At 40.1% G+C, this 27,857-nt stretch overlaps 1 protein-coding gene across 2 annotated transcripts in view; it reads left to right on the plus strand.

Moving 5' to 3' along the window:
* The window catches only part of LOC124775044 (fatty-acid amide hydrolase 2-A), a 181,228-nt gene that overhangs the window by 40,559 nt on the left and 112,812 nt on the right, over positions 1 to 27,857 (plus strand). For both annotated transcript variants that reach the window (XR_007015588.1, XM_047249825.1), the window contains exons 4-5: positions 1,112 to 1,329; positions 14,589 to 14,700. Coding sequence is in view for 1 of the 2 variants with exons in the window: in XM_047249825.1 (XP_047105781.1) it covers positions 1,112 to 1,329; positions 14,589 to 14,700 (330 nt within the window). In the remaining variant the exon portion in view is untranslated. The remainder of the gene's footprint in view (positions 1 to 1,111; positions 1,330 to 14,588; positions 14,701 to 27,857) is intronic.

Consider the following 27,857-nt stretch of genomic DNA (forward strand, 5'->3'; position numbering starts at 1 on the left):
GGAAGGGGTGGAGGGATCATAATTTTGCTCTGCTGGACTGTTTGCATTTCACTTTCCTGTCCAAACTGTTAGTGTGAAGGTTGTAGCTCCATCCAGTTCAGTCTTCTTTAATGTATTATCATTCCATCTCTCAATCTCCCATTCATCATGCATCCAATTTTTTCAGTAGAAATGATAAATTTGGTTTACTCGTGATTATCTTTCTTCGTCGTAAAATGAAACTGCGTGTAATTGATATACTAGCGTCTAGACTCCCATAGCTGTTGTCTTCAGAGACTTCAACTATATAGTAACAATATATAATAACAATGCAACCCCCATCTGATAAACATATTGTGTTTAATCCAAGGGGAAGGCTTCCAGCTATGTTGCTATATGCTGAAGGCAGATTTTTTCCTTTCTTTCCTTCTCAGTGACGATTTTGCACCCGTGTCATGTTGCCAACATGACAGGAAAGTGAGCTTTGCTCTACACTCTCCAGAAGCTACTTCAGAACTGATGAAAGTTGAAAAATGGTCACCACTGATATGAATAAGAATACTGCCTGATAGTAAAGCAGAATTAGTGGTGTATATCCATTCTAGCTATGGGCTGTATGGTACTGCTATAGTTGATTGTGTATTGTTCAACACAAGGTTATTCTGAAAGATATCAAGAAGACTTTTGGTCAGTTCTGCACCCATATTAGAACATCTTAAGAAATCATGTATACGGGTATTATACTCCCATTAAATGTAGTTTGGAACCTGTAGGCAATCCTAACGAGCTTTAGGTTGGCTTTATTCATCTACTTAAGCTGATAAACTGTAAATTATAGAAAACCTATATTATTAATGATTGTGCTCGTACTATGGAGCCAGTCAACATTAGATCAATTTTTATTGCTGTAGCGAGTCTACACTTTAGAAACAGAATTTTAATTTGATTTAAACTGCAACTTCCGGAATAAAAGTACTGTTGTTTGATTCTGTGAGTAGTGATTGGATATGTGGAACTTTTCCTGAAATTCTTTTTTCACTTTTATTCTTTACTTCTACTGCTTCTAAGGTTATTATACAAGAAAGTGTTTGTTTACTCACATAAAAGGGTGATTTTTCTTTCCATACTGTAGGCCTGTCAAACACTGCTGGATTGTACAAAAGAAAAGATATAAAAGCTCTTGAAGATGCCGAAGTCATTGCCCTTATGCGAAAAGCTGGCGGAATTCCGTTAGCTGTTACAAATATTTCGGAGTTGTGTATGTGGTGGGAAAGCTCAAACACAGTCTATGGGAGGACAAACAATCCTTACAATACAAACCATATAGTTGGTGGTTCTTCAGGTGGGGAGGTAAGTACTTTGATAGTTTACTATCGTAAATCTCAAAGTATTATGTTTATTTTTTGTCTATTCTTTCAACAGTGGTTTTTACACTATACTTAATTATTTTTGTTAGTGAATTGCAAATAATAAGAACTTGCCAAAATAAATAGGATGAATATTAATTATGAAGTACATCTTACACTAATGTCATTGCACTGGGCATAATACAGTACTTTTGGTTTTAATTTTAAAGATGAGGACAATAAAATTATTGTGTGAATCATTGTGATTTTATTTTCTGAGTGAGTATACAAAGCAAAGCGGCACAAGTGATCAATGCACATTCAGGAGGAACTAGCTTCAAAACTCAGTAGATTATTTAGCATTTCCCTGGAAGTATTTAATGTAAATGTTTGCACGATCCCTTTGAAAAGGAATCAGTCAATTCATTTCTCCTTTATCGTCCAAATAACTAATTCTCAGTGTCTGATCACCTCGTGGCTGTCGTGATATTAAACCCTAACGTTACTTCACCCTTTCACAGATGACGATCATTTTATTCCAGGGGCACATTTCGCATTAGGTCTTGCAAGCCAGTAGCAAACAGTGCTGGGGATTAGATATCCTTCAAGGCTGCCGAGTAGAAGAGTAGTCCCTTCTCACTGTGGACCACACTATGAAGATATTATAACCAAAAGTTTTTGGTGTGCAGATTTCTAATCCCAGTTGCAAAGCAGGCAGGTGCTGACAGGTGTGAATATCACCAATAAGAGTTGAAGGACATAAAAGGATTGCAGTAGTTGAGAAAGGAGAAAGGCAGGATTGCCCTCAATGTTATTCAGTCTGTATACTTAGCAAGCAGTAAGGGAAACCAAGAAGAAATTTGGAAAGGGAATTAATGTTCAGGAAGAAGATATGCAAACTGTGAGGTTTATAAATGACATTGTAATTCTGTCATGGACAGCAGAGGACTTGGAAGATCAGTTGAATGGAGTGGATTGTGTTTTGAAAATGAGGCATAATATGAACATCAACAAAAGTTACACAATAGTAACTGATGGAATGTAGTCAAATTCAATAAGCCAAAACTGGTAAAATTATATTAGAAAATGACTCCAAAAGTAGCATGTGAATTTTGGTAAAAACTTAGTGATGATGGCTGCAGCAGTGAGTATATAAAATGCATACTGGCAATAGCAAGAAAAGCCTTAGTGAGAAAGGGAAATTTATTAACATTGAATGTAAATCTAATTACTAAGATATAGTTTTGTGAACCAAGACAAAATTGTGTTTAGTTTGTTCACATCATATTTCACCAAGAACCCGCAGTTGAACCATTTAAAATAAATTTAAGTGTAAGGAAGCTGTTTCTGAAGGTATGGAATGCAGGCTCATACAGAAGTGAAACTTGGATGATTGGCAGTTCTTATAAGAAGAGACTAGAAGTCTTCAGTGTGTAGTGCTAAAGGAGAATGCTGTAGATTAGATGGGTAGGTTGGATAACTTATAAGAAGGTACTGAATTCATATGGGGAGAAAAGAAAATTATGACACAATTTGGCTAAAAAAGGGGACCAATTGGCAGGACATATCCCGAGGCATCAAGATAAGGGAAATGTCAGATTAGTAAAGGAGGGAAGTGTGGTGGTAATATTTGTAGGGGGAGACCAAGGTTTAACTATAGTAAGAAGATTGCTGTAGTTATGCAGAGATGAAGAGGCTTATGTAGGATGGACTAATGTGGACAGCTGCATCGAACACGTGTTCAGACTGAAAAGTGCAAGCCACATACTGTGATCTGCTTCCTACTCGTGGAAGGAATAACACCTACTGAATTTTTTTCACGAATCAAAATGATTTATGGCGAAGGTGCTATGGACAGAACAAGTATGTTCAAGTGATGTAGGGCATTTAGTGGAGGTAGGTGTTCATGATGATTGGAGTAGTGGAAGGCCTTTCATTTTGACTGAAGGGTTGGTGCAAAATATTGAGGAAACTGTGAAAACCACTGATAGACAGGGGATGAAATTTCTATGATGTTTCCACAACTCTCCAGAACTGTCTCACAAAAGAGACTTGCAGAAACACTGAGATACTGGAAACTGTGTGCAAGATGGGGCCCAAAACAACTGACAGGGCAGCATGTGAAAAACTGCGTAATTAGCACACCCGAGTTCCTTGGGCAACTTGAATAGGAAGATGAGGATTTTCTGAGATGTATTGTGTCTGGAGATGAAATGCAGGTGGCTTATTACATGCCTCAGACAAAAAGACAGTTGTTACAGTGGCATCACACCAATTCAACATCTGCCAAAAAACGCAGAACCACAATTTTGGGAAAAGTCATGGCCTCAGTGTTTTGGCCTGAAAAGGCATCATTTTGGCGAATTTCTACCTCAGGAGGAGACTATCCACACACAATTATGTTGCAAGACCCTAAAAAAACTCAAAAGTTGTATTCAAAACAGAAGAAGCTGAATGCTGATGAGAGGAGAGGGTGTGTATACATCTTTTTTTTCTGAATTGTCTCATGTATTGAACAGTTTCTTTATTGTTTGATTAAATATAGTAACTTCATTTTGTAGTTGAATTTGGTCTTTGCCAAGCCTATTTCCTGGTAGTCTTCTTCTGAAAGAAGAAAAGTGAATTTTGTTCTTCTCAGCATTTTGTGATAATGAATAACCTGTGCCATTTCTTGTATTACATCCAGTTTCCCATGGATGAATTATTCTGTAGTTTTCATATTAAAATTCTCCATTATCAAATTGTTGTGTGATTAACTGTCATTTGTCAACTTTCTCTTTGCAAAGTCCTCAGGTGCTTTATCATAATGTGAACACATTGGTGCGTATACCATAGTAGCAAGAACTTCATTGTTGAACATGAGTGAGCTGTGTAGGCGACAGTTGCATGAACTGAACACACTGTTACCATATAAAACATTACGTGTTAGTGGTAGAAGTACGGTAGTAGTTATTTCTTTATTATGTTACTTGAATGAGTTGATACTAATACAACAGTGTATGTATACAGTCTCAGGCCGAGGGCAAGGTGTCTTCTCTTAGCCAGAAGGTAGGAACACGAGGAGTGGAACAATTCGTGTACCTCTCCTGGTTAATTCTTAAATTGACTTTCTCTGGGTTTTTTCTGGTCTGTTTTTGTGACCCCTTCTATGCTTGCACATGGGGCCTATCTTACCATTCTCTAGTATTGCCCTGATTGAACCCCACACAACAAACTTGATTGTTAGTTATGTTTGCTACATGCTAATGCAAGTATCTGTTAAGTGAACTGTTTTTTATTGAATACACTGTGCAACAGAATTAAAGGACCACTTCTTCAAACCCCCTTAATTCCCATCCACTGCTGTGCTTCAGTTTGGAATTTGGCTCAAAGGCACATACAGACCTCCTCTGTAGTGTAGCAGAAGCACGGTGCCCTGCGACATCACCCTCAGGTTTGATGATGCTTCAGACAGCAAGGTGTCGACACTTGTGGAAAACAGACCACAGCTCAGAAGTTTGTGACGTATAAGGTGGATTAATGATCTCACATTGGCACCAAAAATTTTACCACAATTCTTCCCAGTGACACTTTGGACATGTCACACAATCGGAACATTGTGACAACACCCCTCTTACCCACATTTTACCCCTTCTTTTGATGCCTCTGTGATGGAGGTCATAACTGTGACACTCAGCATTGAAATCGTGCAGTTTTCTTATGAGTGGCTGAGGAAAACATCCCACAGATGCCACCATTCAGAATCAGTATGAAAGGGTTGCAGCAGGTATCGTAAAGTGTGTCAATGAAACCACCCTTTTCCCTGGGGCGTTGCTTCCCACGCATTTTGTGATTGAAAATGACAGTTACAGTGCGATGGGGCAACAGGAAGATGTTCTTCACAACCTTTGACATTGCTGACACCCTTGGGTGTTTCTGCCCTTCTCTAAGGACATTGTGGGACTGCATCCCCATCAAATGTGATCCAACCCATTTGGAGCATAACACGACTTCAATTTTTGTTCTCATCTACAGGTTGGAACCACTAGGGATTGTTCAACACCACTCAACAAAATTTTAACTTGATCCAAAGCAGCTAAATGTACCAGCACTTTTTCAGTTCTCCTTTTTTGTGTCCTCCTCTGGCATGATCACAGGGGGATGCGACATTGACACATGTATGAATAAAGCAGCAAAGAGTCCCTCTAAGAGCCGCCAGTTTTGTAAAACCCTCAATGGCATCCACTTTCTTGAGAATTTAAAAATGTACCTTTACAGACAGAAACCTGCGATCACATTCTAGGCGCTTGCAGATTGGTAACCCGTTCGACACTCTGATTTCAGATTTCCTATATCAGGTGCAGGAACAGCAGTGTGGCGGCTAAAGAGCTGCAGTGTGGCCTGCCTGCAGGCACCCAGTGCTCTCATCACGGGTTATGCCTGCAGAGGCACATTTTTAAAATTTGCAATAAAGGTGTGCGGGTGCCACTGAGGGTTTTATGGAACTCAAGGGTCTTTGAGGGACCCTTTCCCGAAAAAGCGTTAGCACCCTTAGCTGCTTTGGATCATACCCAGATTTTGTTGAATGGTTTTGTATGGTCCCTAGTGGTTTCAGCTAGTATGTGAGAGCAAAAATTGCAGTCACGCTGTGCTCCAAATGGGTGTGATCATGTTTGACTGGGATATGCAGTACCACAATGTTCTTAGAGAAGGGATGAAACAGTTGAGGATGTCAGCTGTGTTAAAGTTGTGGATAATGTCTTCCTGTTGCACTTCACACTGTGAACTGTCTTTTTCAGCTGCGAAATTCTTGAGAATCAACACCCCAGGGAAAGGGGTGGTTTCATTAACATTCTTTATGCCATGCCCTGCGGCCTTTCCGTGCCGATTCTGAGTAGCGATGTTTTCCTCGACCACTCATAAGAAAACCAGATGATTTCAATGCTGGGCATCACAGATTTGACCTCAATTACAGATGCTGGGGTTGGATGAAGGGGTTGAAATGTGGGTAAGAGGGTGAGTGACAACATTCCAATCAAATGACACATATGCAGTGGCACTAGACAGAATTGCGGTGAAATTTGGTGCCAATGTGAGATCATTAACCCACCTTACATGTCACATTAGCTTCTGAGTTGTGGTCTTCTTTTCACAAACATCGACACTTTGCTATCTGAAGCGTTGTTGAGCCTGAGGGTGACGTAACATGGCACCATGCTTTTGCACCATTATATAGGAAGTTGTATGCACCTGTTTTGATGACTAAGAGTGTGTGAAGTGTATGTGCAAACTTCCCAATTCTCTTATACGAGTCGACGTACATCGTGTACACAGCCAATCTTCTTCTCTGGATAGCCGGCTTCTGGAATCTCTACAAACTTCTTCTCCGAAGAATGATGCTAGTTACAGGAACCTTAGTCTCTCTCTCTACTTGAGAAATAATTAGATACTCGAAGAATACTTTTCAACAACTATTGGTATATTTGAGCTTCATAAAGAACAAAATTATCATCTCTCACATAAATATTCGACTTCTTGTAAATCACCCGTGTCGTCTCACATTAGAAACAATTAAGATACATTTACAACAGAGTTGGTTTAACAACCATCATAAACATGTCTTGCCTCTAACAAGTCTGTGTTAAGAATTTCTTTTTTGGACTTCTGAATCTCAATTGTTCTTGTTATTTATAACAATGGTCACTGATACGATTACCACAGAATATCCTAGAAGTTCCATGGTTCTTCTGTATACTTTCACTAGAACGTCCATGGATTGCCCGTCAAGTACTTGTTGGTGCCGTTTGTTAGCCGCATCTACCTTCTGCTGGCGGCTGATTTCACACCTGCACACACAAACATGTGACGTGCAGTAGGTAGGATTCTAGCATCCCACTCTCACATCTAAAATATTGGGTGTTTGAGACGGTAGAAGGCAGAGTGGAGAATTTACGCAGAAATTCTCAAAAACACTATATATCCCCCCCCCCCCCCCCCCCCCCCCCCCCCCCCCCCCCCCCCGCGATCGAACACGCTATATTTTTTACATAATCATTATGTAAATAACATCACCCAGAACAACAGTACATATCATAACCATGTACTTTTTTTCTATATGTTTATATACTTATTTTTTTTCCAACTAAAATTCTTTGTACTCTCTTAAACAGGCTTCTGCTTAGTCTTGCTGTTTCCTTATTCTGCTTTGTTTAGACATGAGCAATTGTGTGAGGTTTTACTCAACTTTTCTAATATTTAGGAATTATGAGGACTCAAGTGTTTGTGACATAAGAGTACTCTACTTTCTGTTCTCATCTACTGTACAACTTGGGTTTCTGTTTTGGGAATAGCGCGAAGTCGCAAGGTGCCATATCTGGTGGGTATGGTGGGTGGGGCACAACCACCATGTTGTTTTTGGCCAAAAAGGTCCTGGTGAGCAAGAGCGTGTGACAGGGTGCGTTGTGCATTTTAGTGATGCAGCAGCCAGTTCCCTTGACATCAAAGTTCGGTCAGTCATCGCCACAGGTTTTCATGGAGCCGTCACAAAACGTCACAGTAGTATGCAGAATTCGCTGTTTGGTTGGGTTGGATGAATTCTTTGTGCACAATTCCCTTGGTATCAAAGAAAACAATGATCATGCTCATCACTTTGCTCTTCACCTGTCTCGCTTTTTTGTCTTGGAGAGCCCGGGCTCTTTCACTGGGACGATCGTTGCTTTGTCTCTGGGTCATAACTGTAAATCCAGCTCTCGTCGCTGTTAATAACCCGTGACAAGAAGACAGAATTTGATACGCACGCGCTGTTCTGTTCGCGTAAATAGCCACACACAGTATCACGGAAATCATTGTGGACATCCAACACGTCCTCCCAGCTGAATGCCACTCCGCACACTGCCTCATCAGATATGCAGCTCTTGCCATCTAGCGGTGCAAAGATCTACTACTACTTTCCAGATGGCAGCACCAGTCCCAAAAATTTTGGATTCCGTCTCGTAACTTCCCAATTTCCTTCATTACTCTTTCACATGGGTTTGGTGGCGGGTTATAATTGGATATTAACACCTGATGAATACCTTCCCATGCCAGGAATTCTTTAAATTCATTACTTACAAACTATGGTCCATTATCTGTAAGAAACCGTTTCAGTTTACCTACTTCTAGGAAGTATTGTTGTAAACAGTGTATAACTGTGTGCGTATTGTTTTTTAATAGGATATAGTTCAACATATTTTGACCACTACTCTATGATGACCAAAATGTATGGTACCCCTCCTTTTCCTTGTGGAATTGGTCCAAAAAAATATGCCGCTGTGGGGTCGTGTAATGACTTGGGAATAATAAGGTACATTTTGTACTTCACATGACTATTATTCTTTTTCCCTTTCTGACAAATTTCACAGGTTCTAATTAAAGATGCTATTTTATGTCCTAGCTTCTTAAAATAATAAGACTTATTCATATGAGTTATACACTTTTTGATTCCGAAGTATCTATATCCTGTATGAACATACCACTCCAGTTTGTCTTCCACTACCTTCGGAATGTGTAAACACCAATGCTGTGATGTTAAGCTGTCTCTCCAAAACAAGTTATGATCTATAATTTTCCATTTTCCTATTTGATTAGGAGGCAATGAGTTCTGAATACACAGAGAAAATGTCTCTGTAAAGTAAGGCTCATGATGTATATTTTCAGCTATTCTTTGCGCCATTTCGTTTACTCGGATGTTCGGATTCTGCCGATATAAAATTAATGGCAAAAATAACGCCAAGTCCTTCCACGCGTTTCAATCCTTCCATTCCTGTGGGTAACCTTGACAAAGCATCAGGTAGAATATTCTCGGAACCTTGTACGTACTGTATCTTAATATTGTATTCTTGTAGGAAAAGCATCCATCGCATTAACCTACTATGCAGTAAATTGGTCTTTATAAATGCGGATTTCTGATCCCCATACTAGTGTTTGAAATTTTTGAATACTCCACACAATTGCTAATAGTTCTTTTTCAGTAGCCATGTAATTTAATTCATTCTTATTTAGACTACGGCTAGCAAAAGCTATGGTTCGGTGTTCTACATTATTCAGATTCCACTCTCCTTGGAAAAGTTCTGCAGCAATTCCGTAATCAGATGCATCTGTTGAAATTTTAAATGGTTCGCCCATAACTGGATGATGTAAAATTGGTGATTCATCAAGCGCACTTTTGACATCTTCAAAAGCATCATTGGCACCTTGATCCCAAGTCCATGGCACTCCCTTCCTTAATAAATGTAAAATTTTCGGGTGATTTAGTTTTTGCCCTCGTATGTACCGACGATATTATCTAGGTATCCCCATAAATCCTTTTAACTGTCTTAAATTTCTGGGCTATGGTCATTCTTAGATAGCTTTGATGCATTCAGGGTCTGGTCTAATTCCTTGTACCCCTATAATATGACCTAAGAACTTAAGTTCTTGGCACCCAAAGTATGGTTCAGACAGTTTTTCTTTAAATTTTTTCAAAGTTTTGCACAAAGTTAAACAATGTTCTTACCAAGAAGCGATATTATCAAGATATCATCTACATATATTATCAAGTCCTTCAATAACTCTCTCCCTAGTGCCTCATCTAATGCACATATGAATGCTGGCATAGAGATATTAAGTCCGAATGGCAATACATTGAAATGATATGATTGACCATCAAACAAAAATGCTGTATACTTTTTGGAATTTGGGTGTAATTTTATTTGCCAGTATCCCGCAGTCAGGTCCATAGTGCTAAAGAATCTTGCCTTTTCAAATTTGGATAGCAATTCATCAATATTAATTGGTTGGTCTCTCTCTCTCTCTCTATATGCTGATTCAGTGTATGAGCGTCTAATACTAATCGTACTCCGCCTGTAGCTTTCTTTACCATGACCAAAGGATTATTCACGATGCTAGAACTTCATTCTATAGTATTGTTATCAATCATTTTATTGATTTCATCTCTACCCTGCTTCCTTCAAGCTTATTGCCACTGGATATGGCTTACAAAAGAATGGAGAGTCATCTTTTATTTTAAATTTACAAATATTGTCGCTGATATTACCGGGACGATTGGAAAATACTACTTCATACTCCGTTAAAATTTTATATAAATCTCGCTTTTGTTGATCAGTTAATATTAGGGACTCGTTAACTTTGTCTTGTATGACAGTTCGAAGTGATACTCGATTTACATTATGGATCTTTGGTGACAATTTTGCTGTAGCTGTTAATCGCAGACACTTACACTCAGTTGTTTGTTTTCTAATGCAGTTGTCTGTCACAAATGGTGTCCAATATCTACTGTCCCCTTTACCAAAACAAAGAAGACTCTCGTCAAAGTTTAAGATGACTTTAAATTCTAATAACCTATCTAAACCAAGTAATACATCTCTATTAATATTTTATACTGTTAATAGTGTTTGCCGAAATAATATATCTCCAATATGACAACTCACTTGAGTTTCATAGCTCACGATTTTACTCTTTGTTCCTGTTATCTCGACTATGTAAACTCCTGTTACTGGCAATAGCGGTAAGTGCTGTTTTGTCTGTAATGAATTAAAGAGTGCATTGGGGATGAGTGATACCTCACTCCCTGAATTTATAAATATGTTAACCTATGCAGTTTCCACTGTCCGTGCTATTATAGGTTGTGGGTTATTGGTATCTAAACTCGGTTCTTCAAGTAGTAACTATTCCTTTGCGGGTATTTTGTGGGTAAAGTTAACATATTTATATGGAACAAGGCCTCCTAATGTATCTCCATGACCTGGGCCTCGGCCCTGGATCCAGATCGCATCGTGTTCTCCTCATTATTACTAATTACAGGCTGGTTACCAAAACGAGATATCACACATCTATTTTGTGCTCTATTGTTACTCGGTACAAATTCCTGAGAAGTTACTGGACCTAAATTTGAAGGTGGATGCTTCTTCTGATAATTGTTCCATTTTTCCAGTTGCATTGGTGTACTCTTGCTAGGTTTGCCTCATGTTTTTTGACATTATTCCCACTATTCCTTTTGTAGTTCGGATTTTGGCATTGGTGCAAGATTTTGTTGCGGTCCTTATTTAAGGCATCAAGTGCATCTACAAAGGATAACTCTTCTACCGTCTTCCACCCACTACATAAGATATGTTTCCTCGCATATATGGGAAATCATCTAATTAAAATTTGCACTAATCCTTCTTCCTCCATCGGCTTATCTAAGTACTTTGCACGCGTTAGATGCCAATCGAAATACTTCCTCATTGTACCCCAAGTATTATTGTAATATTTTGGGTCCCACAAATCTGATATTAACTTCTCCTGGGCACGTGCAGACCAATACTTCTCTTTAAATTTCTTTTGAAAATCTTCCCAAGTGGAAAAGTTCTCAATATTTACTGTTCCCCATTCGGAGGCTTCTCCTAGAAGGTAACCCACAGCAAATTCAATCTTCTTACAATCTTCCCAATTGTTTTCTAAAGCTTGGTTAATCCTTTTCAAAAAATGTGTCGGATGTACCTCTCCATTGGGCTTAAATTTAGAAAATTGTCTCGATAACCCCGAATGAGTTTCCCATTGCAAATCAGTAACCACTGGTTAACACCACATTAGGTGAAGTCACTCATTTTTCTACTTGTTCCTGGATAAGTTTGAATTCTCTCCAGAGTTCGTCTATGCCCTTCCTAGTATCAGTAAGTTCAAAAGAAGCCATAGGTGACACATTCCCGGATGTATTCTCTCAGTAACTCTTCTTTCTATAATTTCTTTGACTTGTTCTTCTAAACTACTTACATTTACGATATCGGAGTTTTGTCTTTTCTCTTTGAAGCTTCTTTCTACATTGTCCACTCGTGTACTTAAACCTGTAAGTTGCGATTGAAGTACAGGTATTAACTTGCTCTGCTTATCTACACTTTCTTTTAAAGTACTCAGTCGCTGCTTTACAGCATTAAATTTAACGTTACACACATTTTTGAAAGATCCTAATTTTTCATTGATTTCTGATTCTGCGTTATTGCATCTGTCCTCAATCTCAAATTCTAACTTTTTTGATAGCTTCTAGAAATTATCATTCTGTTTACTACTAAGGTCAGTGAACATTTGATTTACTTGAGTGTGCAGGGAACTAGTCAATTCATTCTTTAAATCTATCTTAAAATTCTCTAGTTTAGTATTTAAAGTGTCGAATTCAGTCTTCAAATCTCCCATGCCTTCACAAGAACAAAATGTATGCTTGCCGTGTCTTCAAAATTGTTCGTATTTAATTGAAAGAGAACGAGAAATTGCTTCTCGTGAAGACGCTATTAAAATACACCCGATACTGCATGACCAATGATCAGCACCGATATTTAAGGAAATGCTGCGTTATGTATGGTTTGCTTCCAAATTATCTGCTGAAAGAGAGGTTTTTGAAAATGTTAACGAGGTTTATTTTTCCACGGAAAACCTCAAAACACCTTGCGTGTGTGGAAACATAGCATTTATTCAATGCAGCTGGTGCCGTTTAACTTTGTTTTTCATGTTTTTATGAAAAATACCATCCCACAACTTGTACTCGTAATGTCGAAAGCAACGATTAATTGTACATCTTTTGAAAGCCGTCTGTGCTGGTCAAACTTGGAGGTAACAAGTCGTTTCGGGCTCCTTCCAGGTATAAGGGATTTCTCAAATCACGGACAAGCATACATTTTCAGTATCACTTTATGCGTTTGGCCATTTATTAGTCGGTAGTTATGAATATTATATTATTTGTGATAATAAAAATTTGTAGACTGCCAAATAACATTGTAAATTTAATAAAAGCTCACCCGATTACACGTATTTTTCCCATTATAACAACTGTAATATAAATAGCAAAGAAAATGACTGTTAGAAATAAAAAAAGAAAAAACAACAAAAAAAAAAAAAACAAAAAACTGATGAGCGGGACTCGATCCAGCGATTACAGGGCATGCTCGGCTGCTGGTGCTTCCTGGTGAAAACGGCCACATACAGGTGTATATATTTGACGATCAAAATTATCTTGCGATTATCTCAATAACGCTTGAGAAGTACGCGCTACTGCTTATCGTGGCCTCCCCTTGTTAGTCTAATACATCGAGATCTTCTCTGCGGTTTTTAATATAGTGACTTTCTTATGTCTTCTCCATTTTTACATTCACAAATTTTCTTCATCTGATACTGTGGGTTTAATTCAATTTCTTGGAATGATTCTTTCATCTCTCAATGCTTGGTTGCTATGGCAACACATGATATCTTCTTATCTCATTTTTGTCTTAAAATTCCTGTTTTCTTCTGTCGCCAAGTTCTAACGATTTGATGACTAAGAGTGTGAAGTGTATGTGCAAACGTCCCACTTCTCTTACACAAGTCAACTTACTTGGTGTGCACAGCCAGTCTTCTTCTCTGTATAGCCGGCTTCTGGAATCTATAAACTTCTTCTTCAAAGAATAATGCTAGTTACAGGAACCTTAAAGACTCTCTCTCTCTACTTGTGAATACTTTTCAACAATTATTGGTATATTTGTGCTTCATAAAGAACAAAATTATCATTTCTCATGTAAATATTCAACTTCTTGAAAGTCACCTGTATCGTCTCACATTAGACACAATTTAGATACATTTACAACAGAGTTGGCTTAACAACCACAGAAATCATAAACGTGTCTTGTCTCTAGCAGCCTGTGTCTTGTCTCTAGCAGCCTGTGTTAAGAGGCTTTTTTTTTTTTTTGGCCTTCCGAATGTCGATTGTTCTTGTAATTTTTAACAATGGTCACTGATATGATTAGCACAGAATAACTTAGAAGTTCCATGGTTTTACTAGAACTTCCATGAATCACCAGACAAGTACTTGTTGGTGCCGTTTGTCCGCCGCAGCTACCTTTGCTCACGACTGATTTCACACCTGCACACACAAACATGTGACACGCAGTAGGTAGGGTTCTAGCATCTCGCTCTCATTTCTAAAATATCGTGTGTTCAAGATGGTAGGAGGCCGAGTTGTTCTAGAACTTACGCAGAAATTCTCGAAACACAACCTTCGAGCAAAATTTCAAACTTAACCATTGCAGGGTTTAAAAAAGAAGTGATCCCTTAATTCTGCTGCACCGTGTGGTAAAATGTGAATAACCTAACATTCCAACTTCAGTACCAAAATAGTTTTAATATTCGTGGTGGCTATTCATGTATTACTTATGTCCACTTTCTACCTATTAGATATAAAATATCATATAATAGTTTGTTGTTTACCAGTGTTTTTCTATTGTGTTTTTCTTTATCACATAGGCCTGCATTCAAGCTGCAGCAGCTTCCCCAGTTGGAATAGGGTCAGATATTGGAGGTTCAATAAGAATGCCATGCTTTTTCAATGGCATATTTGGCCACAAGCCTTCTCGATGTAAGTGCAAAAATCTGTCTGTATATTTAATAATGATTGTGATGATCGATAAATGGAAGTTGTTAGTGTTTCTGTTTGTTTATTTTGTCATATTTCATTATTCTAATTATGTGTGTGGAGCTCAAATTTTGACAAACTGTTGTTGCCCGGAGAACATTGTGTGCCTAGGAGAATAGATACTGCAAAACTTGTGGTACTGACCACATTGAGGTCCCTGGCATCAATAATCAAAGAAAATATGGGATTGCATTCTGTGTTGCCTTTCAGTGCCATATAGTCGATGAAGAAACTGCTTCAATATTTGCATTTAAGCATTGCTATTACGTATGCAGCTGCTTGTATTGAGGGTCACTTTGAAATATTGAAAGACACTTCCATTTTCCATTTCGGCTGTTACACAGTCTCTTTCATTTATATCAGCTAATTTCAGCTGTCAGCAGCAGGAACAATTCAAAACAGCCACTGGATGGAAACTTGAGTGTGCACGAGTGCGTGTGTGCGCGCGCGCGCGCACACACACACACACACACACACACACACACACACACACATATTCCCCTGTAAATTAGAAACACTAATAATTTGTAAATGTATTGTTCATGTCACACTACTCTTGCAGACTTTTGTGCCTACCTATGGTTGAAATATACTTACTGATAAATTTATGACTGCACATGGTTTCTTATCCTTTCTACATTAGCTGCTGCTGCTGCTGCTGCACACTGAGGTTTTATCAAAATTTAAATTGAATGAATAGTCCAGGATGGATGTTGATAAAGTGTAAATTGAAGATTTATGAAAGGGTCGTAAAATACTGTACTCATTAACACGAATCTCAAGGAACTGAGAAATCGGAAGTTATTCTTAAATAAATTTTTGTTAACCAGGGAGTACAGTTTTTTTCTGTACATTAACAGTTTAGGGTATATATGTACATACATCCATACTACAGCATATTATCTATCTCATCATAGAAAACCATACAGTACCTACTATCTATTATCTCAGAAGATTAAAAAGAAACTTTATAGTGTTATCAGGTACATCAACTGTATGTACAACATCAGTTTGCAATAATAACTCTGAAAATGAACAAGAGAAGGAAAAAGGTTTACATTAATTACTGTACCATAACTTTAAAAAATGTTTTTACAGAGCACTTTCTATGGAAACAATCCTGTATATTGCACTGTCGCAGACTGGAATAAACTGCATGGTAACTTCATGACCAACTGTACTCATCTCATGGTTTCCATAAAACTAACGGTCATCTCAGATGTTGCAGCAAAATGTTCTAAAGTGTCCAAGGCGTGTAGCAGTTCCTGATGGGTGGGTGGACTGCAGTTCAACAAGTAGACTGGAGTGAGGGATTGTTTTGAGTGAGATGGGTAGAGGGGGAAAAGAGATAGAAATGGCTGTCATTGGGTGACTGACAACTCTGAGGGAGGTAGCAGGTATGGGGACAGGAACCAGATCAGGTGTGTTTGTGCGGTGCTCAATGACGATAATGTGCAGCAGTGGACTGGGAGTACTTGATAGACAGGGAATGGGTAGAGGTTGTGGGTGCAGTGGCTTAGCAAGGATTGAGGCCAGGAGAATTACGAGAATAAATGATGTTTTGCAAGCATAACTCCTATCTTCATTGTTGAGAAAGGTTAATGTTTGAGGGAAGGGTCCAGAGTGTATGGGTTGTGAAACAGCCGTTGAACTTGTGCATGTTGTGCTCAGCCGTGTACAGTTTATTACCTACTGGGTGGTCACTTCTGCTCTTGGCCACGATTTGGAGGAGGACGTTCATTCTGGAGGGCAGCTGGTTTCATTCCCATAAAAAATGCTTTGCAGAAATTGCAGTGGAGCTGGCATATGACATGGCTGCTTTTGCTGGTGACCCTGACTGATGGGATGGGATAAACCTGTGCCAGGGCTAGAGTAGGACATTTTGTGTTGGTGAGTTGGATGGGTCTTGCACCTGTCTCTCCCATTGTCATTAAGAACAAGCTGCAAAGGGGTAACCTTCTCCCATTATCATCTTAGACTGGAGCAATGGAACCATATTTGTGTCTGTGCTTTTTATTATCTTTTTATGATTTATCATCATGTCAAGAAATTAGGGACATCTTACCCATCAATGTTTTCATCCCTCTAAAGTGGTATTCCACTGCCCACCCAACATACAACCTGGTCTGTTCCTGTGGAAGACCCAGAGGCAAGATGTGTCAAATTCACTCATCCAACACATCCTACTCACATTCTATCATAGGGTTATTGTATGCCATCAGAGCCAGGACTATCTGTGAAAGCAGCTGTGTCATATGTCAGCTTTACTGCAATTTCTGCACAGTATTGTATGTGGGTATGACCACCTACCAGCTGTGCACCAGAATGAATGGAGACTGCCAAACTGTGACCAAGGGCAGAGTTAAACTCCCTCTGGTGCAAAATAATGCTGTGTACAGCATGCTCAGGTTCAGAGGCTGCTTCACAGCCTGTGCCATATGGATCCTTCCTCCAGCACAAACTTTCCTGAATTTCATAGGTGGGTTTACATAGGTTGGGTTTAGAAAGGAGGAGCAGTTCACTCAGACCCCAGGATCAGAAGGACTCGCCTGATGTGAGGATGAGGGGAAACAAAGATGAAAGGAAAGGCATCAAAAAGAGTAGAAGCTCTCTGACAGTATGTTGAAACATTCTTGATTCCTCTCCTGGCCTCAGTCTCTGCCAACCCACTGCAGCAGGGGGCTAGTGGATAATGAGACCAGTAGAATAACGGGAGTGAAGGATGCACTTTGAAACCAGTTACCATTATTAACATTCAGTAGTCTCTCAGATCCCGTGGTATTGATACCAGGTAGAGCAAGTCTTGCAGCAGCTCTAGCCTTAAGTTTGTGTATTGCTCCTGGTTTATTCTTTACATAAACACATCCTAGCATTGCACCTTATTCCTCTACTTCTTTTTGTCATTGAAGTACACCAATAGATGTGATTAGGTTTTGTGGCTATTGGCAGATCATTATGAAGGATTTCATTTTTGTTTGTGTTAGCTGCTGTTAACTGGCTTCATGTGGCCATTGTTAATTGCCCTGGTGGTGAATCGTTGGGCAATGTCCCATTGTGAAACCATTGTGGAGCTTGTCAGCTCCCGTATTTGTTGAGTTTTCTGTAGAGAACCCCAGGCTGGCACCAGGCAGACATCTGATGATGGCTGATAGGATGTGCCCAGATCTGGAGTTGCTCCGTGAGAAGGGTAGTATGTGGCTAATTGTCAAAAGGCTAGTCACTTATCTCTAATGAGGGGACAAATAGCTTTGAGACATTGCCTGCTGCTAATAATGGGACAGCTAGGGGACTTGTGCATTGATCTCACCTTTTAATGTGGTCAGGGCATTCGTAAAGGGGGAAAAAAGATCCTGTTGGTGGTAGGCAGTTCCAGTGTTAGATGCCTGATGGCCCCTCTTAGGAAAATGTCGTCTTGAGAACGGAAACAAACCAAATGTGTGTTTGATGTACCCCAAGATGAACTTCCTACCAGGTGGGAAAAGCCTTCATGGGAGCAGTTGATACCACATGTTGCAGTCAGCTGCTCATCTGCAGCTTACGCATGTTGGCACCATCTATGTCTGTCACTTGGATTTTGAAACTATTATCAGTTCTTTCTGGAGACTGATAGACTTGGTGAAGACAGCTATATTCACTTGTAAGGTCTCTGCACAAATGTTGATTAGCAGCATTGTTCTGAGGACTGAAAGGGCTCTCTGTTCTGGAGCTGAGAGGAGGGTCTAAGCCAGAAGCTTTCTGATGCTGTGACAAGACCGGCTGTAGTTTCGTAGACCTACACACACAATGGATTCTTGTAAAGTTTTTCAGGATCAGACAGGTATACATCAGACACCGTAAATGGGCACTAACTTAGTATTCCCCCCTCTAAATTAGATAAAACTCTGAGGCCCCCAGCTGAGAAACCACAGTCGGACATTCACAGCAAAGTCCTAGAGCTCCTACCTCTTATAGCAAGCTGTCAATCCTCACTTAGTACTGTACTCAAGCAGCTGTAAGAAGATCCCTGACAGCTTGTAGTACTGTTGCCAGCTTTCAACTTTGAAGGGAAAACGGCTGCAAGCGAAAAAATTGCTATCTATAAAACTGTGACAACACTGAGGCTTTATGATGGAGGTGTTTATAAAATCATGTCATATTATTGGTTGAGGTAGATGTGTGAAGCTTCTGTGTCCAGACCACTGCAGCTGTCAAGAGATCAACTTATACCAACTCAACTATAGGAACTAAGAGATGTTTAAAATCTCTTGTTTTGACAAAACATGGAATGAATGTCCTAAGATAGATTTAACTTCCCCATGAGGAGGAGTGTTTGCAGTGATAAATAGAAGCATTACATTTAGTGAGGTGCAAAATGAATCCAACTGATATTGACGAGATTAAGCAGGATTGATGGACTTAATTGATAATCAAATATGCTGCCAACTATCAGATTCAGATCCATTGATCATAGACACACTCAAAGATAGCCTAAGCCTGACAGTAGAGAAATACTCCAAGTATGTGGTAGTAGAAAGTGGTGACTTTAATCTGCCCACTGTCTCCTGAGAAAGCGTCACATACATTGTTGGTGGTAAGAACAGTGATACTTAATACATTGTGTGGAAATTGGCTCACTGCCCACACAGGAAAGAAATATTTTGGACATTCTGGCTACAAACAGATGTGATTATTTATTTATTTATTTTCGAGAGTGACACCAATGACAGAGCATGAAGTTATTATTGAAGCAGTGGTCATAAAGGTGAAAAGATCATCAAGAAAGCTAGGAGAGTATTTTTGTTTGGTTGAACTAATAGAAAGTCAACTTATTAAAATGTTGAATGAGAACACTTATTACAGGTCCACAAAATGCAGAAAAATTATTGTTGAAGCTAAAGATGTTATAAACTGCAGTCTAAATAAGTACATTTCAAATAAAATTATGAAATATGCTAAAAACCCATGGCAGTTTAATGATACCATTCAGAGGAATGTTGCAAAAACAGACTACTACAATCTCATTAAAAAAGAGACTGCAGGGAAGCTTGTAGAGAATAGCAACTCAAGCATTTGTAGGGAGGGCTGTGTGTGAGGCCTACAATAATTTTTCACAGTGAGGTTCTGGCCACAGATCTGTCAGAAAATCATAGGAAGTTTTGGTCATGTGTAAATTCAAAGAACAGGTCCAAACCTACTGTTAAGTCTTTCATGGATCTGTCTGGTGTTCTAACTGAAAACAGCAAACAGATAACTGAAATATTAAATTCTGCATTTAAAATTTTATTACACAGGAGGGCACTACTGTAACAGTGTTGAACTGCCTCACACACTCACAAATTAGAGATTTGTTAGCACTTCCAGTATTAAAAACAGCAAATACTACATAAAGCAAAAAAGGCAATAGATTCTGACAGAATCATAGCTAGATTTTACATTGAATATACTGTTGATGAAATAACTCCCTTCCTTCATCGTATTTATTGAGAACCTCTTGTGCAATGAATAGTCCTATGTGACTGGAAAGAGTAAAAGATCAAATTTATGAATGCATGGTGTCTGTTCTTTTGGACACGATCAAGAAAACAGACACCACGTGCAATCCGCAGCTGTGAAGCATTATATGTAAATGCCCTTTCAATTTACATATAATGTTTCACAGCTGTGGATTCTGCGTGATGTCTGTTCTTTTGGACATGTCCAAAAAGCACAGACACCATGCATTCGTATAATTGATATGCCTAACTGGGCAACAGATCCACCTTCTTCAGTGCAGATGCAGAAATACGTTCAATCTCCTGTGGGAATTTCAGAGTAATGAACATGGAGTCAATGGGCAGGGACTGCGGCCAGGTGGCGCTCAGTGGGAATGTGGATCGGCCATGAGACGTGCTGAGATAGTCTGTGCAGTTGCGATAATGCTGTGTAATGGCTGGTGCAGTGGTTAATGCACCTGCCTAGTAAGTAAGAGATCCTGGGTTTGAATCCTGATCCAGTACACATTTTCATTCATCGCCGTTGATTCTGCGTAATGTCTCACTGCAACTGACAGCAGTGATCCCATTTCAATTTACATTTAAGATCAAGTATTCAGAGCTACAGACAGCTTTCACCGATGTCCACCTGTTGCAGGATTGTAGAGCATAGTCTAAGCTCTAAAATTACAAAATTTCTGGGGGAAATGGGTATTGACTGAGGAAAAACTGCTTGTAGGAAACACAAGTTGCTGTTCGTACATGAAATCTTGCTAGCAGTAGATGCAGGTGAACAGGTAGATTCTATCTACTTGGGTTTCCAAAAGACACTCATCAACTGCTAACAAAGATATGCTGAAGTGGTGCATCTTCAGAAATATTTGAGTTTTTTGATAACTGTTTGACTAATAAAATCAAATATGTTATACTGAATGGCATATGTTCCTCAAGAATGAAAATAATTTCAGGTGTGCCCCAAGGAAATGTAACAGGATCTCTAATGTTCTCAGCATATGAAATGAATTATCAGATTGGATCAGAAACACACTGTAAGTTTATTCACTAGTGATGTCGTTGCCTACGGAAATTCTGAAGGACTTGGTGTAATGAAGTTCTTTGTAAGTGTGGATAGCTGTAAGACAATGCCTATAATAATGGCTGTAACAGAATAAGGAACCAGGCTGTATCTGATTTCACTATTAGTGGTTGAGCATCGTGATCATGTCACTTCATATGAGTATTTAGGGTAATATTTGGAAGTGATATGAAATCGAATGATCATGTAAAATCAGTGTGAGGGACAGCAAATCAAAGACTTAGGTTTGTTGGAGCAGTTGTGGGAAAATGTAGTGCATTTGGAGAGTGCATACAATTCTTGGGTAATGTTTTCGGAGTCCGTATCAAACAGGCACAACAACGGACATCAAACAAATGCAGAGTGCCACTAGGATCATAATATTCAGGATAACCCATGCGAAAGTGGAACAAAAATGCTCAGAGAACTTAAATGGGAAACCTTGGAGCAAAGATTATGTAATTCTCACAAAACCCTGTTCGGTAAATTTAAAGGATCTTTAGTCTAAAAAGACCTCTTGACCATTGTGCTGCCGATAGCCCATATCTTGGGTGGGCGTCATGAGAGTAAGATAAGAGAGCTTAGGCACCTACAGAGGCATAAAAGTCATTTTTCCATTGCTCGATGTGCGAATGGGGTAGGACAGAAAATCAGTAATGTTAATTTGATGCACCCTCCAGCCACACACTGCACAGTAGCTTACAGAGTAAATATGTAAATTTAGATATAGATGATCTTAATTCATTTGAGCACATCAGAGATGTCATTGAGTGAGTTTTGTGTGGAGATGTGTATGCATTGAACCCAGCTCTGACAAATCTTCACAAATTGTGGATGATGGTTCAGCACTCATTTATCAGAATGGTTCAGTATCTCATGGACGCAATGCCACATTGTGTTTGTGTTGTAACAAGGTTTTAAAGTGCTGCCAAACAGCCCTGGTTGTCTCTAATTTGACTCCTCAAGAGTGTAATCATCGGGTCAGTCTGTGAAGTCACTTAAGTTTTGATTTTGCTTATAAATTACTCAAAAAGTGTGGTAAGAAAAGATTTTTATATGTGTTTGTAGCCTAGTGGCACAAGAAAGTACATTGAGTTAGCTGGTTAGTTAGGCTGGGAAAAATTACCTTCTGTTGTCTCCCACATTTCATTCAGTCTTCGCACAGGATACATATGTATCTAGTCGAACAGTTTGTGATGGGGGGGGAACCCTTCATTGTAGCACAGTTGTTGTGAAGAAACTTATGGAGAAACACCTGCTATTACACAACAGGAGTAAAACAGAATATATGATAGATAGAGCTGTGTCAAATTAAACACATTTCTCCATCAGTAGGGCAGTTCGTGGACCTTCAGTGATCATGATAGTAGAATGTTACCAGAATACCTCTCTACCCCCCCCCCCCCCCAAAAAAAAAAAAACGGTCTTATATAACTGCACAAAAGCTAATATCCAGAAACTCAGGACGACACAGGGACTGAAATTGATGCAGGTGAAGCAAAAGCTGAAATGCTGGAATCCATTTTCAAATTTTCCTTTACAAAAGAAAAACTAGTCGTAATTCACCAATTTCTTGAATCACTGCAAAGATGAGTGATATATATATATATATATATATATATATATATATATATATATATATATATTATATATATATATAACAAAGATGATGTGACTTACCAAAGAAAAGCGCTGGAAGGTCGATAGACACAAACACATACATACATACAAAATTCAAGCTTTCGCAACCCACGGTTGCTTCATCAGGAAAGAGGGAAGGAGAGGGAAAGACGAAAGGATGTGGGTTTTAAGGGAGAGGGTAAGGAGTCATTCCAATCCTGGGAGCGGAAAGACTTACCTTAGGGGGAAAAAAGGACAGGTATACACTCGCACACACACCCATATCCAACCGCACATACACAGACACAAGCAGACATTTGTAAAGGCAAAGAGTTTCGGCAGAGATGTCAGTCGAGGCAGAAGTACAGAGGCAAAGATGTTGTTGAAAGACAGATGAGGTATGAGCGGCGGCAACTTGAAATTAGCGGAGGTTGAGGCCAGGCGGATAACGATAAGAGAGGATATACTGAAGGGCAAGTTCCCATCTCCAGAGTTCTGACAGGTTGGTGTTAGTGGGAAGTATCCAGATAACCCGGACGGTGTAACACTGTGCCAAGATGTGCTGGCCGTGCACCAAGGCATGTTTAGCCACAGGGTGATCCTCATTACCAACAAACACTGTCTGCCTGTGTCCATTCATGCAAATGGACAGTTTGTTGCTGGTCATTCCCACATATAAAGCTTCACAGTGTAGGCAGGTCAGTTGGTAAATCACGTGGGTGCTTTCACACGTGGCTCTGCCTTTGATCGTGTACACCTTCCGGGTTACAGGACTGGAGTAGGTGATGGTGGGAGGGTGCATGGGACAGGTTTTAAACCGGAGGCGGTTACAAGGGTAGGAGCCAGAGGGTAGGGAAGGTGGTTTGGGGATTTCATAGGGATGAACGAAGAAGTTACGAAGGTTAGGTGGACGGTGGAAAGACACTCTTGGTGGAGTGGGGAGGGTTTCATGAAGGATGGATCTCATTTCAGGGCAGGATTTGAGGAAGTCGTATCCCTGCTGGAGAGCCACATTCAGAGTCTGATCCAGTGTCGGAAAGTATCCTGTCACAAGTGGGGCACTTTTGAGGTTCTTCTGTGGGAGGTTCTGGGCTTGAGGGGACGAGGAAGTGGCTCTGGTTATTTGCTTCTGTACCAGGTCGGGAGGGTAGTTGCGGGATGCGAAAGCTGTTTTCAGATTGTTGGAGTAATGGTTCAGGGATTCCGGACTGGAGCAGATTAGTTTGCCACGAAGACCTAGGCTGTAGGGAAGGGACCATTTGATGTGGAATGGGTGGCAGCTGTCATAATGGGGGTACTGTTGCTTGTTGGTGGGTTTGATGTGGACGGACGTGTGAAGCTGGCCATTGGACAGATGGAGATCAACGTCAAGGAAAGTGGCATGGGATTTGGAGTAGGACCAGGTGAATCTGATGGAACCAAAGGAGTTGAGATTGGAGAGGAAATTCTGGAGTTCTTCTTCACTGTGAGTCCAGATCATGAAGATGTCATCAATAAATCTGTACCAAACTTTGGGTTGGCAGGCCTGGGTAACCAGGAAGGCTTCCTCTAAGCGACCCATGAATAGGTTGGCGTACGAGGGGGCCATCCTGGTACCCATGGCTGTTCCCTTTAATTGTTGGTATGTCCGGCCTTCAAAAGTGAAGAAGTTGTGGGTAAGGATGAAGCTGGCTAAGGTAACAAGGAAAGAGGTTTTAGGTCGGGTGGCAGGTGATATGCGTGAAAGGAAGTGCTCCATCGCAGCGAGGCCCTGGACGTGCGGAATATTTGTGTGTAAGGTAGTGGCATCAATGGTTACAAGGAAGGTTTCCAGGGGTAACAGATTGGGTAAGGATTCCAGGTGTTCAAGAAAGTGGTTGGTGTCTTTGATGAAGGATGGGAGACTGCATGTAATGGGTTGAAGGTGTTGATCTACGTAGGCAGAGATAACGTTCTGTGGGGGCTTGGTAACCAGCTATAATGGGGCGACCGGGATGATTGGGTTTGTGAATTTTAGGAAGAAGGTAGAAGGTAGGGGTGCGGGGTGTCGGTGGGGTCAGGAGGTTGATTGAATCAGGTGAAAGGTTTTGTAGGGGGCCTAAGGTTCTGAGGATTCCTTGAAGCTCCGCCTGGACATTAGGAATGTGATTACCTTGGCAAACTTTGTATGTGGTGTTGTCTGAAAGCTGACACAGTCCCTCGGCCACAGACTCCCGGCGATCAAGTACCATGGTCGTGGAACTCTTGTCAGCTGGAAGAATGATGATGGATCGGTCAGCCTTCAGATCACAGATAGCCTGGGCTTCAGCAGTGGTGATGTTGGGAGTAGGATTAAGGTTTTTTAAGAAGGATTGAGAGGCAAGGCTGGAAGTCAGAAATTCCTGGAAGGTTTGGAGAGGGTGATTTTGAGGAAGAGGAGGTGGGTCCCACTGTGATGGAGGACGTAACTGTTTCAGGCAGGGTTCTATTTGGATAGTGTCTTGGGGATTTGGATCATTAGGAGTAGGATTAGGATCATTTTTCTTCGTGGCAGAGTGATATTTCCAGCAGAGAGTACGAGTGTAGGACAGTAAATCTTTGACAAGGGCTGTTTGGTTGAATCTGGGAGTGGGGCTGAAGGTGAGGCCTTTGGATAGGACAGAGGTTTCGGATTGGGAGAGAGGTTTGGAGGAAAGGTTAACTACTGAATTAGGGTGTTGTGGTTCCAGATTGTGTTGATTGGAATTTTGAGGTTTTGGAGGGAGTTGAGCTGGAAATGGGAGATTGAGTAGATGGGAGAGACTGGGTCTCTGTGCAATGAGAGGAGGTTGAGGTTCGTTGGAAAGGTTGTGGAGGGTGAGTGAGTTGCCTTTCTGGAGGTGGGAAACCAGGAGATTAGATAGTTTATTGAGGTGGAGGGTGGCATGCTGTTCTAATTTGCGGTTGGCCTGTAGCAGGATGCTCTGAACAGCCGGTGTGGATGTGGGAGAGGAAAGACTAAGGACTTTTATTAAGGATAGGAGTTGACGGGTGTGTTCGTTGGCTGAGTTGATGTGTAGGTGAAGGATTAGGTTGGTGAGGGCAATGGATTGTTCAGTTTGGAATTAGTATAGGGACTGATGGACAGAAGGGTGGCAGCCAGAGATGGGAACTTTGTGTGTGAGGCCTTTGGGGGTAATGCCAAACGTCAGACAAACCTGAGAAAATAAAATATGGGAGCATAATCTGGCTAGGGCGAAGGCATGTTTGGGGAGGGAATGTAAATAAAACTTAATGGGGTCGTTGTGGGGGTGTTGTGAGGGTGACATGGTATTAGAAGGTGGAAAGTGTAACATGAGGCTGAAATGGAAGTGAAAATAAAAATATATGGGTAGAGATAAAGGTGAACTAGAAAGCAACTGGAGACCTGGTGTGAAAAAAGGTGAAAAAGTGTTGGTTCAAGATGGGCTATGTTGATCCTGTGGTGAACTTGGGTGGGTAGACAACGATGTGCACAAAGATTAGGTGGTTGTGTTGCTGCCAAAACACGTTAAAGGGTGGAGAAATTCGGGAAAATTTCGAAAAAACTGTGTGTAAATGTATTAAAAGGAGTGGTTTTGTGGTGGCAGATTATGAAAATGAGGCCAACAATTGCCTGACGAAGAAATAATGACGTTAAAACCTGTGGGAAGCGGCTAAAAATGATCAGTGATGTGGGAAAAACGGAAATGGAAATAAAGCGAAAGTTTTTAGAACTAGCCGAAATGGTTGTTTAATAGGTGAAAGGAACTGTTTGTGAACTAAAAACGGTGGATTTTATAGCAGCGGTAGTGTTGAAAGCGGAAAAAATATTTTTTTTGTTATGGTTTGGAAGTGGGTTACGTATTATTGAGTATATATAGGCGGGATAAAATTGTATAGTAGATTACGGTAAAAAGGAGAAGGTGAATAAAAAGTGAAACTAGTGGCAAAAACAGAGAGAGAAAATAAGACGACAGAAAAGATTTCGAAATGCAACAGTGACAATAACAAACGTAATTGTTGGGTTCAAATTAATGATATGGATGTAATAGAGGGAAACAATCCACGTGGGAAAAATATATCTAAAAACAAAGATGATGTGACTTACCAAACGAAAGCGCTGGCAGGTCGTTAGACACACAAACAAACATAAACATACACACAAAATTCAAGCTTTCGCAACCAATGGTTGTTTCATCAGGAAAGAGGGAAGGAGAGGGAAAGACGAAAGGATGTGGGTTTTAAGGGAGAGGGTAAGGAGTCATTCCAATTCCGGGAGCGGAAAGACTTACCTTAGGGGGATATATATTAATGTCAGTGGTGTTGAGACAGAGGTGAAATTACTAAACTTGACCAAAGCTCCAGACCTCCATGGCATCCTTGTCAGATTCTATACAGCACTTGTGACTGAGTGAGTTCCTTTTCAACCATAATACACAATATATCCCTTGAACAAAAAACTGTGTCCTGTAATTTGGAGAAAGCACAAGTCACCCCATCTACAAAAAGGGTAGTGGAAATGACCCACAAACTACTGTCTAATACCTTTGACATCCATTTGCTACAGCATCTTAGAACAGAAACTGAGCTCAAAAATAATGAAGTATTTTGAACAGAATGATTTCCATTCCAGCCAGCATAGCTTCAAAAAGCATTAGTCGTGTGAAATCCAACAAGCGCTGTTATCACATAATTTCCTGAATGCCATGCCTCAGGACATCCATAGCAACACTTTTAAAAAAAAGAAGAGTCATATAGGGTATCAAATGAAATTTGTAACTGGAATGAGAATTTCCTGTTAGGGACGTCACAGCATGTCATCTTGTATGGAGAGTCAACAGCAGATGCAGAAGTAACTTCAGTTTGACCCAGGGAAGATTGTTGGTATCCTTGTTTTTCATATTGTGTATTAATGACCTGGTAGATAATATTAGTAGTAACTTCTAATGTTTTTTAGATGGTGCAATTATCTGTAACAGTGTACTGTTTCAATAAAG

Source organism: Schistocerca piceifrons, chromosome 2 (genome assembly GCF_021461385.2).
Source record: "Schistocerca piceifrons isolate TAMUIC-IGC-003096 chromosome 2, iqSchPice1.1, whole genome shotgun sequence".
NCBI classification, from domain to species: domain Eukaryota; kingdom Metazoa; phylum Arthropoda; class Insecta; order Orthoptera; family Acrididae; genus Schistocerca; species Schistocerca piceifrons.